This window comes from Sphaerulina musiva (genome assembly GCF_000320565.1).
Source record: "Sphaerulina musiva SO2202 unplaced genomic scaffold SEPMUscaffold_4, whole genome shotgun sequence".
Taxonomy (NCBI): domain Eukaryota; kingdom Fungi; phylum Ascomycota; class Dothideomycetes; order Mycosphaerellales; family Mycosphaerellaceae; genus Sphaerulina; species Sphaerulina musiva.
The window spans coordinates 801,598-818,787 of NW_016017386.1; the positions used below are offsets into that span (position 1 = coordinate 801,598).

Consider the following 17,190-nt stretch of genomic DNA (forward strand, 5'->3'; position numbering starts at 1 on the left):
AGTCGATTCCGCCACGACCCACGCTAGCTCTCATTCTGTTCTAGCGCCCGAAGCCTGTTCCCACTCTTCCTCTTCCACGTCCACTTCCCGTCCACCGCGCTCTCTGCCTCTGCCTCTGCCACTGCCTCTCTGTTGGTTCGCCTCGCCACTCTTCATCACTTCATCGCTACTTCGCGTGCCTTTCGCACCTCGTTCGGTGCCTCGTCTCGCCCGTTTCCTATCCTCCCACGCATCTCTACCCACTTCACTACCCGCCCCGCAACTGCTTGGTCTCTCCACTTGGACGAGGCGGCCACCCGCCTTATATCGCGACATGGCGTTTCCGTTGCAACACACGGCCCTTTCTGCTGGGAAGATGTCTTTGCTAGCGAACGCGCTCAAGGCGCCCTTTGGGCACGCTGAGAGGCCCGCCGCGGTTGCGATGCTGGGACGGAGGTACCTGTCTTCCAGGCAGGCAGCACAAGCGACCTCATCGCCTTTCCACGCACATCGATCGCAGGCTGCGACAGCACTGTCTGGCTTCGCGACCCGCCGCGGTCCTGCCACTCCTAATCTCGTTGGCTTTAGCCAGCAACGGACGCTCTTTGGCACCAGTTGGGGCTCACAGACAAACACGAACCATCTGGCGCATATGGAGCAAATGGCGAACAATCAACCCCAGTCGGCCGCTTCACAGAACGCTTTCTACCAGGCACTGCTACGCGCGAACATGCCAGAAATTCTGGTCGAGAGATATAACAGCGGGCGGTATGCGGCGAATGCGGCAACCGAGACCATGTACAACAAGGCACTCCAAGCACTCGGAGCAGCATCTGTTGGTCAGGGCAGCACTGGAGGGGTCATGGCTGGTCAAGCACAAAATGGTCAAAATAGCGGTGCGAACATGCAGGCCGTTGGACAGGCGGTTGCCGCAAAACTTAGGGGAGGCAATGTGTCCATCTCCGGGCGAGGCTCCGGCGCCAAAGCAGACCCGCTCTACGTCGTGGTAGATGAGAGTGCATGGAGTCATATCTTCAGATGGATCAAATTCATCCTCTCGTGGGGCCTGGGCGCCTACTGCATTTTGGTGGCCATCACTCTCATTGTGGAAGGCTCTGGCATGCTCAAGAAAGTCGCTGGAGGCAGAGATACCGAAGCCAAGCCAGAATTGCAGAAGACCCGGTTTGAAGATGTCCACGGGTGTGAGGAGGCAAAAGAAGAGCTACAAGAACTGGTGGAATTTCTCAAGGATCCTGAATCGTTCGGTACACTGGGCGGCAAGCTTCCCAAGGGTGTCCTGCTCGTGGGACCTCCTGGCACTGGAAAGACTCTCCTTGCTCGAGCAGTGGCGGGAGAGGCTCAGGTTCCGTTCTTTTACATGTCTGGGTCCGAGTTCGATGAAGTATTTGTGGGAGTGGGTGCGAAGCGCGTTCGCGACCTCTTCACTGCAGCACGCGCGAAGAGCCCGGCCATCATCTTTATCGACGAGCTGGACGCAATAGGTGGCAAGCGCAATGAGCGTGATGCCGCCTACGCCAAGCAAACCCTTAATCAGCTTCTTACTGAGCTCGATGGGTTCGATCAGTCGTCCGGTGTTATCATTATTGGCGCGACCAACTTCCCCCAATCTCTTGATAAAGCTCTGACTCGTCCTGGACGCTTCGACCGTAACGTTGTTGTACCACTGCCAGATGTGCGTGGCCGCATTGCCATTCTCAAGCACCACATGAAGAACATCAAGTTCGATGCATCCGTAGATCCTGCTGAAGTTGCGCGAGGCTGTCCTGGTTTCTCTGGCGCTGAGCTCGAGAATGTGGTCAATCAAGCGGCTGTCCGTGCCTCCAAGCTCAAGAAAACCAAAGTGGACATTGCGGATCTGGTCTGGGCAAAAGACAAGATTCTCATGGGAGCCGAACGTCGTTCTGCCGTGATCCAGGACAAGGATAAGCTGATGACTGCCTACCACGAAGGTGGTCATGCTCTAGTCTGCATGCTTACTCATTCCGCCACGCCTCTATACAAAGCTACGATCATGCCTCGAGGTAATGCTCTAGGAATAACTTACATGCTGCCGGAGTTGGACAAGGTGAGCGAGTCGAAGAAGGATCTGCTCGCCCGCATTGATGTGGCCATGGGCGGCAAAGTTGCAGAAGAACTCATATATGGTCCTGAGAATGTCACAACTGGTGCTTCGAGCGACATAAGCGGTGCCACCAACGTGGCCAAGCACATGGTGATGAGAGCGGGCATGAGTGATCTTGTCGGGAATGTGGATCTGGCGGAGGACTACGAGCAGCTCTCCAGCGAGACGAGACAACGTGTCGAGAGCGAGGTTCGGAGATTAGTCGAAGAGGGGCGTCAGCGTGCGCTCAAACTATTGACTGAGAACCGAGACGGACTGGAGCGATTGGCGAAAGCATTGGTTGAGTACGAGACACTGGACAAGGAGGAAATTGAAAAGGTAGTGCGCGGCGAGAAGCTCACAGGGAAGATCAAGGTGCCTTTCAACGCACCAATCAAAGTGCCAGACAGCAAAGGGACCACGCCTGATATGGGACTTGGACCAATACATTCTCCTGCGCCGGAAGGCGAGACTGGATTGGGCGCACCGCCTGCCGTCGGAGGTGGCGCTGCTGGGAGACCTTGAAACAGTGAGCGAAGCAAGAAAAGTAGAAGATGAGAAGGCGATAGAATCGCCATAGAGCCTTCGTGAGCAGCTACCCATGCTGCTTACAGGGCATGCCGCTGACCACGGGTCCTGCACGTACTACCACGCAATGTGGTGCACATAGCAAGTCTACCCTCCGCTGCGAGCAGATGAAGCTCTCATTACGGAGTTGCATAGCGGTTAGGGGTGTGCAAGCGAGCGAGCATTTGTATAGATATGTAGGATCGATCATTGGCATACTTCACTTTGTCCAATCACCTTATTTCGATCCACTTCGCTATATTTTTTCGGCTGCAAGTACTGGATTTTTCCACACTTGAAAAAAAGAGTCGTGTCACTGTGCCATCTAGCTCTGTGTTGTCATGGGCCAAAGCCCTCCTGAGTTGAGAATGAATCAGTAGCATCGAAGGCATTTTTTCTTATCAAGACTGATGTTGGTCCATTCCTCCTACGCTTCGGAAGGCTAGGAGGTCGTTCCGTGTGCCAAATAATCTCGGGAATTTCTTTTCATCCTGTATTCTAGGTTTCGGACCGAGTCCTGGCATTACCACGTACTTGCTCCACCTTCGGATCAAATAGCAATGATGACACCCTGTTCTTCTTCCGACGAACTCGTATTTTGCTTGTATACATACCTTATATAAAGCAAAGGAAGAACCCTACTCCATCTCTCACCACGAACCATCCTATTCTTACCGTATAGAAAGAAAAAAGAAAGTACAACTTGAAAACCTTTCCAAACCACCACCACCACCACCACCTCCCACCCTTCCCTCAAAAGGAAAAAAAGAGAAAGAGAAAAGAAAAATCGAAAAGAAGAAAAAACAATGGACTTCCTCGTCGGCTCCTTCAATCAACCCAGCCTCTACCTCTTCACCTTCGATCCCTCCACTTCCACCCTCCACCTCACCAAAGAACACCCCGCAATCGGCGGCCACTCCTGGCTCTCCCTCTCGCAGGACAAAACCAATTTATACTGCACAGCCTGGACCGCGCAACCCTCCATCGCCAGCTACCAAATCCTATCAGGAGGCCACGAAATCCGCCATCTCAACACCAAAACCGTCAAATCCACTTCTGGTTACGTCTGCAACAATTCCACCCACGTATTTTCCGTCTCCGGCCCTTCCGGTGAAGTCTTTCGCAAAAATAAATCCGATAGCGGCTCTCTGGGAAATCTCGTGCAAGAACTGGATTTCGTGACAGATCAAGGAGCGAATCAATCCGCCGCACGAGGAGAAGTGGCACATGGAGATTTTGGGGGATTACGACATGGAGCGCACAGCGTAGACATTTCTCCGGATGGGAAATCGCTCTTTGTGGCGGATATTGGTAGGAATTGTATTTGGACGTACAAAATCACGCACGAGACTGAAGGCGTGGATGATCCTCCTTTGGAGTTTGGGACTAAACATATTGCGCCGCGCAGTCACGATGGTCCGAGACATACGTGGCCGCATCCGAGTGGCAAGATTCTGTATTCGTTGCAGGAACACAGTAGCATGGTGGATGTCTTCTCCATTGCCGATGACGGAGTCACGTTGAAGCATATTCAAGGATGCTCCATCCTCCCGGCTGGGAAGGATTGCAAGAATTACTGGGCTGATGAAGTTCGATACTCCACGGGACCGGATGCTGCGAAGCCGCGTTACCTGTACGCATCGAACCGTGGATTGGAAAAGGGTACCAAGGGCTACGTGGCGGCTTATAAGCTCGCCGAGGATGGAACGCTCGAGAGTGAAGAGGCCGTTGATATCTGGGAAACGCCAACGAGTGGTGGCATTGCGAATGCCATCGAGCCCGCGCCTTGGAAGGTAGAACACGGCGACAAGGAATACCTTGCGCTGTGTGATAGCGAGGAGGGCTGGGTTTCTATCCTCTCCTTTGATGGGAAAGTGATACAGGAAGTGTCCAAGGTCAATTTGGGAAAGGCGAAAGATGGCAAGGTGGTTGGCGCCGCTACGCCAGTATGGCTATAGCCAGCTTGGTACGGGTAGGTACCTAGGCTATGGAGTGAGGTGAACATGCTTTAGGATAGCTCACACCTACGAATGAGCCCTGCTAGCTCTTTCAACACTCGCACTCAAATGGTGCCTGAACGCTCGTCGCAAGAACAGCACTCCTTCTGCCTCGGCCTCATCGCTGTGAATTCTTCTCCTTTGTAAAAGGTTAGCGGTGCTCAAGCAGGGACGACAATGTCCATTGCATAGATGAAATTGCTTACCAACTGTCTTTACTACCGCTCCAGACTCTGCCAGTCAGCCACGGCTGTATTGATAGTGATCGAAGCACAGATGGAGGCTCCAGTGCCGGCGATTCCTAGAGGTCGACACCTCCAGCATCGTCGGAGCTGTCCAATGTAGACTTCGCATCACTGCTGTCCATGAGACACACACCCTCCTGTGTACCGAAGACACGCAGCTTGTTCCCATAAACGCGCCAGAAATCACTTCCAAACTTGGGCATGCCATTCGGGATGGTGACATGCTCCTGGAGCGGGCGAGTCGACTTGCCAAACTGGAGTTTGCTGGGATCCTGGTAGAATAGGTTATCCTTCGACACAGGACCGAGGGTATCGTCGCCACATCGCTTCCATTTCGCCCCAGGAATTGAGGGAGTGAAGCCTTGTGCTTGGGCGTTGAGTCCATTGCTTTGTCCATTGGTGGAGTCTGTGACATCGTTGTGGACTTCGATGTATGCGCCTTCACGTTCCAGTTTCGCAGACAGCCTCACTGCCACCTGAGCTGTGAGGTAGGCATCGTAACCTGCCTCGTGAAACGCTTCTGTGTTCTCATACTTGTCGTGATCTGGGTCTGTCTCCAACGGGGGAGTCTCAAGGTCACTCAACTGCTCCGCGATCTGTTCAAGCGAAGATGCTGGGCTGATATCACCACAATTATGGGTGCTCATGTACTTGGTATCAACGATTACCGGGAAAAGCTTGTGCAGCTTCTGCTGGAACTCCTCCACCGTGTCAGGGAGGGCACCTATAAAGGTGCGATAGATGTAGACCAGGTCGAGGAAACAGTTGTGTCCTACCAGGATTCTGGGATTGCCGCGCATGATTGCCTGGGTGTAGTTGAACTGTCTCTTGTAGTCGTCCAGGTCTGCGTAGATCGGCTCGCCTGTCACGGGATCTTTCGCACACTCTCTCAGATCGATCTGCGAGACATTGCCACCGTGCAATGCCTCTATGATCCAGCGAAAACCCTTTTGTCGGTTGATTTGCTCCTCCATGCGACGTTCGCGCTCGGCGGCCAGTCTGTTCTCGCGCTCTTTGTTATAGCGCACGATCTGGATGGCACCGCGCTTGCTTATAGTCACGAGTTCCGGATACTCTGCTCGTACGAGTTGATGTACCAATCTCTTCTCGAAGCGAGAAAGTTCCTCTGCGAAGTCACTCTCCTGCGTAGAATGGTTGCTCGTTTGCGAAATCACGAGATACTCTGGTGCATCCAGCCTTTTCGACGCACGCCAAGTGTTGATCTCGCTGCGCACTCGGTCAAGGAAAGCCAGTGCTTCGAATTCTGTTGGCTTGATCTGGATGTCGGCCACGGCACTCTTGTCCTGTCGTTTGGCATACTTCTCGCGGGCGCTCTTGGCTTCTGCGCGCGACAAGTATGGCACGCCGTCGGTGAATGGTCTGTTCATGTTGAAGCCAACGGATAGCAGAAACTCGGCTGCCCCGGACTGAAAGGAGAAGATGCGTTCCACATCAAGGCCTCTCTCGTTGATGATCGGCGAGAGGTCGAAATTGTACGGTCGCAGAACATACTTGTTGTCACGAGTGTCTTGTTCGACGCACGTCAAGCCGATTTGCAGGATTTGGTAGCGCTCTGCGGCGTCCTTGATTTCTGCATATCGCTGCTGTAGCGTTGGCTTGCCCTCACCCCAAGAAGCCTTTGTCGGCACGCCAGACAACTCGAGGTCGATGGCAACGAAATGTGACTTGCTGATATCGGTGAGGATATTCAGCAACTGAGGGTAGAAGGACACTTTGTCAATGTCCATCTTGGCGGTTAAGCTTGGGGTGTATGTAGTAATGTCCAATGTCAGTTGCAGTGCATCTTGTCCATGTAGCAAGTGGAAGAAGAGGATGAAGCAGCTTTAGCAAGAAGCGGGAAACAAGACGGGTAAAGCCGGTGTGACTCTGAGCGGCAGGTGCTGTTGTCCGGTAAACAAGTCGCGATGCGCGTTCAAGTGAAGCAGAGAAAGATGGAAGCAGCAAACTTGCCCACGACGCGCAATTGGTGCGAGTCCGAAGTGAGTACGCGCTCGACGTGTAGAAGCGCCAGACTCGTTAGGGGAGCCACATGTGAAGTGATGGGCAGTGAATATAGGGGAGAGTACTGTATGCAGCCTCTGAGCTCGCCGTCGGGAAAAGGGGTGATGGCGGTCGTGATGCTGGCAGAGGATGAGTTGTTCATCCACCGTCAAACGACGATGGCGCCGGCGACGTTGGTGGTGCTGGGAACAGCTATGTACATTAGAACGCGGCCGACGCGCGAAACAACGTGACTGCGATGCCACGCGATGCCAGGCCAGTCCGAGGCTCTCCACTAGAACTAGGTAGACTACTAGAGTGCACTGCTGTCCATCCTCACTCGCACTACCTCCTACTCTCACATGCGCCATCGTTCACTCCGCCCCTGTCTACCGTACCAGCCGTCATGGCATCCACGGGGACCATCACATATCAGGATGCCTTAGATTCACAATATCTCTCGAGCTCCATGTCGAGTCTGTCCCGGTCGCGCTCCACCAACTCGCTGATTGTCCGAACGTACAAGCAGGCGACCCAGCTGTACCTCACGAAGCGCTTCAAGGAAGCTCTCGAGACGCTGGAGCCCATCATCACTGCACCACAGTCGAGCGATGTTCCTGCCCATGACGATGCGACCACAGAAGGCGGAGAATATACTGGCGGAGCTGCGCCCGTTGCACAAAGCTCCAAGGGTACCCGGACGAAGGTCTGGGTCTTCTATCTGAGCTTACTTCACGCCATCATCGACCTGGGCGCCGAACAGGGAAAAAATTTGTTTGGATCTGCCAAGTGGAGGCAACTGGCTGCCAAAGCAAGGGAGGGCTCGGTGTGGGATGAGATCGTCCGACTGGGCTACGGCGGGAATGAAGGAGACGTAGATCCAGATGTAGTCGTGAACTTGGCCACGCTACTTCTTGGGCATATGCAGCATCAGAGACTGAACCAGCAACGACTCGAGGCATATCTCTCCGCCTCAGCCGACGCGGCGCAATTAGCATATCTGAACGAAGGAATCGCGACGCCCATGTCGAATGGCACATCTTCGCCCAAGGAATTGACCACGCGGTTGAAGATTCTCGAGTTGTATACATTGCACGCGCTCCCTGCAAATGATGAGTGGGACTACGCGCAGCAATTCATAGAGATGAACGATATGCTGGACGAGGAGCGCCGAGAAGCATTCCTCCACGCGCTGGCGTCGTTCAAGGAAGAGAAAGACGGCACGGCACAACGAGAGCGAGAGCTGGAAGAGCTGCGGGAGCGCGAGCTGGAGGAGCAACGCGCAGCTGAAGAAGCCCAGCGCAAAGAACAAGAACGCCAGGACGAGGAGCGCAAGAAAGCTGCAGAGCTCGAAAGGGCGCGTGGCGCAAACGCGCCATCAGCATCGTCCTCGGCGAGACCGACGAATGGGCACAAGGCTGGACATGCTACAGCAAGCAGCCAGCGACCTTCAGCGCAGTCCACATCGAAGCCACCAAGCAAGCCTCAAAAGAAGGCTCGCGCTCCGCCTCCCAGTTTGTATGCTCGTGCAACTTCCGTCTTCTCCAATCTTCAGCAGATGTTACTCGACGCTAGTCGTGGTATGACCGGCAACAACATGGCCCTCTTCCGTTTACTAATGTTCTTGACCGCTGTCCTCCTGATTATCGCCCGAAGAGATCTGCGAATGAAGCTAAAACGGGGCCTCGAAGACAGTTGGACAAAGGTGAAGCAGACCGTAGGCATGGGCACCAAAGTGTCCTACATCTAGTCAGTATCACCATATGTGAACGCCTTAACTCCGTGCATTTTGTTGTTCCGCACATATTCCTCCCTTCCTGGTGGTATCTGCTGCAGTACCTCCTCCTCCTATGTCGCCCTCTTTGTCAGTGTACCACGTTGCCAGTGTGCCACGTTGCCAATGTGCCACTTTGCCAGTGTGCTACTTTGCCAGTGTGCCACTTTGTCAAGTGTGCCACGTTCTTCCTCTTGGGACCGAAGTGGATATTAACATTTGTGGCTAGGTAGAGACTAAGTTAGGTAGAGTAGGCAGTGCGCACGTTGTCAAGTGACGCCACCTTGCCATCGACACAGGTCATGTAGTTCCCCAAAGAGGTAGATAAGGTACCGTAGGTACCTGTACCGTGGGTATGTACCTGTGAATTATAGCAAGACACTTTTTTGGTTGTACAATAAATCATAACGATTCTTTTCTGGAGGCTGCAATAAAAAACGGTCTGCACCATTCTCACTATTCCCAATTCGAACACAGAAGATCTTCATCAGGCTTCTTCGGCGGTGGAGCATCCTCCGACGAGGAATCTAGAACATACAACGAAAGGTACCTGTACCGCACGCCCCGTGTCGAGCCCCCTTCGACGTTCTGCCTGGGAGGAATGGGGGGGCTTGAGATGTTTTTTTTCGGAGTAGGGCTTCAACTCCGATCACTCGCTTACAATCCGATGGTCAGACATTATCCTCATGGTGTACCCCCAATGCCGCAGCAGCAGCGGCAGCAGCAGCAGCTCACCACTCCTTGCCCACCCCCCCAAAACGAAACCGTTTCTTCGCACTTCTTCGGAACGTGAAGACTGCTTCCGTTCGCCCCGAAGGCGTTGATTTGCTGATGCTGCTGGCGCTGCTGCTGCTGCACCTGGAAAACGTCCCAGGATACCTTGGAAAAGGTGCAAGGAGCTCAACGAGGTGTGTGCGAAGAATGTAGGATGATGATGGTGATGATGATGGTGATGATGGTGATGATGGTGCCCCACAACCAAAACAAAAAGAGACAACCCTCGTCCACACTCCACACAGCACACAGTAGGTTAGTCCGCAGATTAGCCAGGCAGAGAAAAGTAAAAAACGACAGGTATGGACATGGTGGATGGCCTGCATGCCGATTACCGGACTCGAAATCGAAGCCCTAAGTGTGCTTGCGACGGCAAGCCGTGCGTGCAGCAAGCATTTCGGCAGGCCCACAAGCCTTCCAGAAAAACCAGGTGCCCGGGCAGAATCTTTCTTGAATGACAATGACATCGCCTGTGATTGGGGGGGAGGGAAAGCCGGTGATCGACCACTGTTCATCACATCATTCACATGCATGATGCAGCGTGTGGTTTTCATAAAAAAAAAACACATCAAAATTATGAAAACAGAAAGCCGAAAACAAAAATGACATGGCCATTCGCCAGGTCCAGTAGGAGACCCATGTCAGGTCCTCTCGCTTCATTCGCACCGTACCAAGGATAGCGTTCTGCAGCAAGAGCCGTATAGTCTCTTGCATGGTGGAGATGCCTCTTCTCCAGTCTACCCACATACAGGTACCCACATGAAGTTGGGGGCTGACCTGTCCAGTGACATCGATCATCAACGACCTTAGTCAGGTATCCATCAATTGGATAAAGGAGGTAAAAGCGTAGAAGGTACCTATATGTAGGCTGTAGCAGCAGAACCTAAGTTAGCGGTGGCTGGGGCCGATCTCCGAAACTGTCTGTCATGTCGGTCGGGTGTAGTAGGTCTTCTTCACACCAGCACCAGCACCAGCACCAGCACCAGCACCAGCACCAGCACCAGCATCCTTCCGCTCCGCTTCTTCTCTTCATGTTGTGCGGAGCCGATACCGGGGTGGCTCCCAACAATTAGTACAGGTATGTGGGTACCTGAGGTAGTCATCATCATCAGCTTTCTTCACTTCTCACTTCCCGAGTCCCTCTCCCCCCCACTCCCTCGAACTTCCAGAACGGGCCCTGTGTCAGAGAGCACACCGCATATGAGGCAAAGCCGCGCAAGTGATGACCGAATGGGGAGCTTTTCCTCCGGTGCTAACAAAACACCACGTGCAGGCTACACGCTGTGGCGTACTTTTCTTGACCCTCTCTCTCTCTCTACCTCTTATACTTTCTCTTTCTGACATGTGAATCAGTCGCTCGCGGCTACTACTGCAAACTTGCTGAGAGAGTGTCTGGGTTGTGTGAGAGAGAGAGTTCTCCCCCCGGAGATCGCTCCAGGACTGCACATGTATTTGTCAAAGTATATACGACCAGGCCTTACAGGTGACAGGATTTCGCTATCGTCAATGCTGTCTGTTACGCCACGCGCGCGCGCTTTGGCAACGTTGGGGATCAGGTAGTGTAACGGGGAGGTCAATAGTCAAGCCCATGCTGCGCTGCCTGCGGGGGGCCTTGGAAGTGAATGACTGGAACTGGGACAAGGAAAAACGCAAAAAAGAGCCTAGGTAGTTGTGTATAGCTGTATCGTTTATTTACCACCAAGCTAACTATACACTACATGTATTGCGCTGCCGTCGGGGGAGTTGCTAGTGCGAAACGGGAGGCTACCGTGAAGATGCCGAGGGAGGTGGAAGAAATTGCGAAATCTGTCTGTCTGCAACCTTTCGCCGGACGGGAGAGAAGTGCAGGAGGTTTAACTGGTTCAGGTGACATAAACTGCGTCATTTCGGACATTGCTCCGAAGTTTTGGTCTGGTTTTCCTTGCAATCGTGGCCACAGTGAACCATCGCCCTTTTTTTTGGGAGCGCGACGAAACACCTACCTAGGTACCAGGTACAGGTCAGGCAGGAACTGAATTCTTGCTTTGTGCCTGGACATAACAAATGTGTAGCTTGTACATATGGTATCAGTGCTTTTCCAGAGTTTCAGTGGCGGGATGGGCCTGCGTGGCAACAACCAGCTGACTGCAGGTGTGTCTGATTGTTGAGAGGTTGCAGTAGTAAGAGGTAGAGCCTGTAGGCTGTAGCATCTTTTGGAACCGGGCGCCCTCGCTGCTGTCATGGACTCATCAACATGGCTAGGATAGAGCACCCCGAGAGGGTTGTTAGGTACCTATACATTTATTCCCTCATCCGGTCTGTGCACGCCTAGCATTGGGCTTCACTTCGCCGTTTGTGGTCTCTCTCTCTATCTCTCTCTATCTCTCTCCCTCTCTCTCATCACAAATGGCGCTACGGCACATCGATTCTTCGGCCCCCAAAAGGGGCTTCGGGTACGAACCAGGTCAGCATCCCCCCGACGTTTTGCACGTCTATGTAGACCCTGTAAGAACCTGCATGCAGGCGACGTTGAGATATACTTTCTTTTTGGAGCTCGAGGGGTGGGAGAGCCCTGGGAGGGTGGGTTTCTTGGCCCCTCCAAACCGTAGAGTTTGTGCACAGACTGTATAAGGAAAGGGATCTGAGGAATATACGGGGCGCCAGCAATCGAGCCTGTGAAAAGCGGTCAATTAGAGGGAAAAAATGGTACGGTACTGGGTTGGATTGTCCAAAGAAAGACTACCCACAGTACCCGTGAATCAATCCCTAGCACAAAAAAAAACAAATGCATGTAAGCAGAGCAGAGCCCAGAAGACCGATCAAACCCCAGTCATCACCAACACAACACACACCAAAAAGAGGAACCGACCCTTCTAGCGCCACATGCCCCGGGACGGCACGACTTTTTTTTTCTCGCACAGTCTCTCTTAATGTTTTAAAACAAGAGCCCGCCCGACGGTCCCGACTTAAGTCAACCGGCTTTTCGGATCAATGTACGATACGGTTGATACCAAGTATCCTTTTCGATACTAGGAGGTAGGGGGAAAACGCCGCTGTGCTTCTTAGCGCCACCTCCACGCCGGCTAAGGCGTGGGTACTCTTACTTTCACTGTGTGAGAGGGCCATGTGGGTTGTGTGTCAATTCACTGGTTCTAGATTTCCACATGTCGCAAGAGACAAAAACCAAAAAATAAACATCCCCCCCCCTTTGAGAATTAGGTCGTGTTTTTTACGCCTCTACTTTCTTGATGATTACGATTATTATTAATCCTGCTTGTAGTCGGGCAGTCTCACTGTCACAGGCACAGGCACAGGCACAGGCACAGGCAGCTTAACTCTGGCTGCAACAACAACAACAACAACACCAGCAACAACACCAGCAACAACAACAGCAACAGCAACAGCCAACAACAACAACAACAACAACATCGGCAGGTCTTCAGGGTCAAGACAGACCTCCGGCCGAACCTACGGCTGACCCGGCAAGTCTCCACGACTGTCATCATCCTTTTTATGTATGCGTATATATGTATAATGTGCTCACACACGCACAAAAGGAAACTTTATACCTACCTAGGCTTGCATATGCGTGCAGCGTGCGTGGGTTCGTTTCGGTTCAGATATGCAATTCCACCATCGTGGGCGAGGAGAAAAATCCGCCACCACCACCACCACTAAGGAAAAAACCTACCTAGGTACATACCTAGTCTAGCCTAGTCTAGCTTCTACAGTAAACAGACAGACCACATAGCCTGGCTCCGATTCCGAACAGCGTTTTGCCTCGTTCACACATCGCATTGAGAGTGGAACGGGGGGGGGGAGGGAAGGGGGGGGGGGGGGAGGTTACAACATCATCAACATGGTGAGGCTAACCTGACGGTTTGCCCTTTATTTAAAATTTTAGTGGCGCCTAATCATAATCTCATCAGGTTCCACTAAGACTCGGCCAGAGCTCCGAAATACCCTCGATTCACGATCCCGATTCGTGTGGAGCTGGAAGAACCTCCGTAGTACTGGGGTACTGCTGAGCTGTCATTGTGTATGTGTGCAGACGCCCATCCATCCAGTCGCCTTGGGTCGTACCACACAAGTCAAACACCGCAGTTGATCACTTTCCTTTCCCTTCTTTTTTTTGCGCTCCAATTTTGTGGTGTCAAACTGGAACCCCGACACAAGTAGTCAACTGGAACGAAGATTTACCGCCAACCGCCCGACTTGTCTAATCAAGTAACGAAAAGAGAAAAAGGGCAGCAGCAGAGAGACAAGGCAGCCCACATGACAGACATGGCAGACACGACTACAAGACGAGCGCATGACCGTTCATCGGGAAAGATTCCCCTGAGTGTCATTCTCAACGAGATCGAGCCTGAACCTTTACCTCGCACAGCAGGACCTCCCAGTAGTAGTGGCGGTGGCAGTAGTGGCGGAGGATATCAGCATCATCATCACCACTACGATTATCCACCACAACCCACAACAACGACCACCACCTCCACCACCACCACCACCACAACATCATCCAGAAGCCATGCGAGTTCACCAACCACTTCATTCGGCTCACCACCACCACCACTATTCCTCACTGGATCCAACGCACACTCCCCGATTCTCCATCGAGACCCCTTCCACGCCTATGGTAAAGACAAGCCGTCTTCTGTCAGCAGAGAGCAGAGGTCCCAGGCCGGAAGCTGGTCAGACAGTAGCATGACCGACCGGAGACCACGAGCACCACGGCCGTCCTACAGCGAGGAGCAAAAGTTCTTCATCATGTACGCTCGCATCATTCGGGACAACACCTGGCCCGAGATTGAAGACCGATTCGAAAAGCTCTTCGGCACGAGGACAAAGGGTGGCCTAACTTCTGTCTACTACCGCGTACGAAGAGAGTGGGGCCTCATGGAAGTGCTCAAGAGTGGACCCGGATCGTACGCAGCGGATTGCAGGGAGGTCGAGCAGAGAGCCACAAACTTCTCTCGGGAATATCTCTCGCAGATTGGATATCTGCCGTCCATTCACTGAACAAAAGCAAAAAGACCCCCACCAGAGAGGCTACCTACAACACATTTGAGATGCGACAACGGATAGCATCTGTCCCCGTTTCAAACGACTGGAATGACGAGGCCTAGCAACAACCAGCGCTTCGTCGCTCGTCAACAAAGTGGTGTCAGTGACCGTCCGCCCCCTGTTTTGCTTTTACCTGGACCCGGACTTGATCTGACCTGGCCACGGAATCTGGGCCGAGTCCATGTCGATGAAGCCAGAGTTACGTGTGTCGCAACACCGTCGCGCACGATCAAGCGTCGGGTCACCTGGGTCCCGTCTATCTTTTTCCACCGCAGCATGTATCAGAACGCCCCATGACCAGGCGGTTCCAAAGTCCGGATAATTTCAAAGTTTCTACGCCTCGCTAATGAGAGTGGTGGGAGCGTGGTTTATGGTTAGCTTGAGGTTGTGGTTAGTGTCAAGGAGGAGGAGAGGGGGGAGGGGTCCAGGCAGGGTCCAGCGGGTGCGTTGGACCTGTACACCTGGTGGGCAATTCGAAGGGCCCTTGAAATGGGTTCTATGTTGGTGAATTTGTATGGGAGAACGCCGGGTAGTTTTGCCACACGACCCGGAGCTTTGTCGGTCGTGAAGGTTGAATGTGGATGAGGTGCTTTGTATTGGTGGTGAAGTAGAGTGGAGGAGGACCAGGAACGATGGGACGATAAATCGAAACGAATATTAGCGAGCCACAATGACCGTGAGGCGTTGAGAGATGTATGGTATACCCTATTGATGACTGTCACGACCACAACAACAACAGTAAATACCACTGCATGGATAGGAGGAGTGTGGAATGTCGTTCATCTTTTCTCTCTAGCGAGTGGTATCCTTCGTGGAGGGCCACTCACCATGTGCTCGATGCTTCAGGTGCGGCGCTTTGCAAGTGAGACTTCGCGATCTACACGCACTTGCAAAGCGCCGCGATCATCATCACAGCACGATCCTGGTATGCTGTGCAGAGCGGCCTGACCGCTCCAACAGAACCTAATTGCCGAAAGTCAACTGCCGCTGAACCAGGAGTATGACTGCTTGGCGACAACCAATTGGACCGATTCTTGCCAGTAGGCCGATGCTTGCTGCTACTTCTACTTGGGCGCCTCGTTGCAGTTGGCTCCTGTCCCAACAAGACTCCACAAGCTGTTCTCTCAACTGCTCTCATCTTCATTTTCATCTTCCTTCTCATGCTGATCGCCTGCGCCATTAAAATACTTGGCATACTGCTGCGGCGGTTTCTTCAGCCAGGGGTTCATCTGTCGCTCGTACTCATCTTCGCTGAATGTATGTTCGTCGTACTCTTCATCATCTGAGCCTCCAGCACGGTAGCCATATGCATTACGATCGAATTCGTCATCTGATGCGACCTCGTCGTCGGGGTAGTCAGCGCCATACCAATCTTCGGCATTCTCGTCGTCCTCGTCACTTGGTTCTTCCTCGCTCAGTTCATCGTCCATGTAGGTCTCCCAATGGGCTTGGTCTTCTTCGGTGATGATGAGATAACCAACGTTGCCGAGATCATCCTGAGAATCGATCTGCGCAGCACCAGAGGTTGTGGCGAGGACGTAAGTATCATACACGTAGTCACCATCTTCCTCCATGCTAGTGTCATCGTTTTGCGGCGAGCTGGACAGAGGTGATGATTGTGACACACGCTCCTGGTGTATGGCCCGACTACGCTGTCCGGACAACTTTGGTATTGCCGTTACTCTTGGTTTAGCCGGCGTCTGGCTCGGTGTACCTCCAGAACCTGCTCTACTCGCCTCTTCTACAGCAAGCTGGTGTAGCGAGCTAGCGAGTGCCTGCGTGTTCGCGTGGGCATTCTGATGTATGGGCTCAGATGAGGAAGATGCGCCACCGTTGACCTTGATGGCCGCGCCTCTGCCAGGTCGTTTGAAAGGCCGGTCCCGAAGCTCTGCTGGCGATTCAGGTGTTGACAGAACACTAGCAGCCCGTCTCCGGCCAGCTCCTTCGGCGATAGCTTTCGATTCCCTGCTATTGATATCACGTTTGACTCTTTTCTCCGAAAAAGTGGCGATACCGCGTTCTTTGACTGCTTTCCCTTTGCGTTTTCCTACTCGAGGCTCAGGCGTGCCAGCGCGCTTGAGATGGAACGTGCGTCGCTCCTTTGGCAAAGAGCCCTGGCTGACCCGATTGCCTGAGATATTGCGAGACAGCTTTCCACGCTGATGTCCGCTGCCATTGTCTCCCACCCGCTTTTCGACGTCTTCGGCACTGAACAGGGTGGGCACCTGAAGCGCCGACTCTTCCGTTTTCGTGGCCGTGGGAGTGATATGCTCGCCATTGCCCTTCAACACATAGTGGAATCCCGCGTGAGTGACTCTCCTCTTTCCCTGTCGCTCCACGACCAAGGCCGCGGGCGCTTCATCGCCCCGTTTGCGCTTGATAGCGATGAACTGCGGTCCTGTCGACATGGTGGCGGCGATCGGTGCAAGGTGCGATGTGATGGGATGTCGAAGGAGAGTTGGGAAGGGGAAGGGGAAGGGGAAGGGGAGAAGGGAGAGGGGAGAGGGAAGTGAGGACTCAGGAGTGTGCCTGGACGGGAGGTTTGAGTGTCCCTCCGTTGTCCAGATGGGGCTAGAAGCAAACGCGGAGAGCGGTCGCCCCCGCCCCCCCAAAGACGTCATTGTCACATGGCACGCACGCTTCATCGCGTTCCCCAGCCGTCGCCTTGAATCCAATTAGGTTGCATCG

The 17,190-nt window shown here is 53.3% G+C and overlaps 6 protein-coding genes across 6 annotated transcripts; 4 read left to right on the plus strand and 2 right to left on the minus strand.

The window, feature by feature from the left end:
- Positions 1 to 421: 421 nt before the first annotated feature.
- Positions 422 to 2,626, plus strand: SEPMUDRAFT_43321 (ATP-dependent metallopeptidase Hfl; the record flags this gene model as incomplete). Its single annotated transcript, XM_016908892.1, has 1 exon — positions 422 to 2,626. One exon carries the CDS (start codon positions 422 to 424, stop codon positions 2,624 to 2,626), a length of 2,205 nt encoding a protein of 734 aa, XP_016761451.1.
- An 810-nt stretch (positions 2,627 to 3,436) lies between these two features.
- SEPMUDRAFT_148670 (CAF1-domain-containing protein) lies at positions 3,437 to 6,683 on the minus strand. The gene is made up of 2 exons (XM_016905069.1): positions 4,872 to 6,683; positions 3,437 to 4,804 (listed from the first exon to the last, which is right to left on the minus strand). The coding sequence occupies exon 1, from the start codon at positions 6,656 to 6,658 to the stop codon at positions 4,967 to 4,969; it is 1,692 nt and encodes a 563-aa protein (XP_016761452.1). The 5' UTR covers positions 6,659 to 6,683; the 3' UTR covers positions 3,437 to 4,804; positions 4,872 to 4,966.
- On the plus strand, positions 3,475 to 4,626 carry SEPMUDRAFT_43031 (putative isomerase YbhE; the record flags this gene model as incomplete). The annotated part of the gene is made up of 1 exon (XM_016908884.1): positions 3,475 to 4,626. One exon carries the CDS (start codon positions 3,475 to 3,477, stop codon positions 4,624 to 4,626), a length of 1,152 nt encoding a protein of 383 aa, XP_016761453.1.
- Positions 6,684 to 7,283: 600 nt separating the features above from the next.
- SEPMUDRAFT_148671 (uncharacterized protein) lies at positions 7,284 to 8,696 on the plus strand. Its single transcript, XM_016905070.1, has one exon. It carries the CDS (start codon positions 7,318 to 7,320, stop codon positions 8,659 to 8,661), a length of 1,344 nt encoding a protein of 447 aa, XP_016761454.1. The 5' UTR covers positions 7,284 to 7,317; the 3' UTR covers positions 8,662 to 8,696.
- Positions 8,697 to 13,568: 4,872 nt separating this feature from the next.
- SEPMUDRAFT_148672 (uncharacterized protein) lies at positions 13,569 to 16,954 on the minus strand. Its single transcript, XM_016905071.1, has one exon. The coding sequence runs from the start codon at positions 16,908 to 16,910 to the stop codon at positions 15,627 to 15,629; it is 1,284 nt and encodes a 427-aa protein (XP_016761455.1). The 5' UTR covers positions 16,911 to 16,954; the 3' UTR covers positions 13,569 to 15,626.
- Positions 13,570 to 16,954, plus strand: SEPMUDRAFT_132657 (uncharacterized protein). Its single transcript, XM_016902506.1, has one exon. The coding sequence runs from the start codon at positions 13,714 to 13,716 to the stop codon at positions 14,455 to 14,457; it is 744 nt and encodes a 247-aa protein (XP_016761456.1). The 5' UTR covers positions 13,570 to 13,713; the 3' UTR covers positions 14,458 to 16,954.
- Positions 16,955 to 17,190: the final 236 nt, after the last annotated feature.

What these genes read in the sequence shown, in the direction of transcription:
- SEPMUDRAFT_148670 (XM_016905069.1), bottom strand. Translation starts at nt 6,658, where the DNA reads ATGGACATTGACAAAGTGTCCTTCTACCCTCAGTTGCTGAATATCCTC.
- SEPMUDRAFT_148671 (XM_016905070.1), top strand. Translation starts at nt 7,318, where the DNA reads ATGGCATCCACGGGGACCATCACATATCAGGATGCCTTAGATTCACAA.
- SEPMUDRAFT_132657 (XM_016902506.1), top strand. Translation starts at nt 13,714, where the DNA reads ATGACAGACATGGCAGACACGACTACAAGACGAGCGCATGACCGTTCA.
- SEPMUDRAFT_148672 (XM_016905071.1), bottom strand. Translation starts at nt 16,910, where the DNA reads ATGTCGACAGGACCGCAGTTCATCGCTATCAAGCGCAAACGGGGCGAT.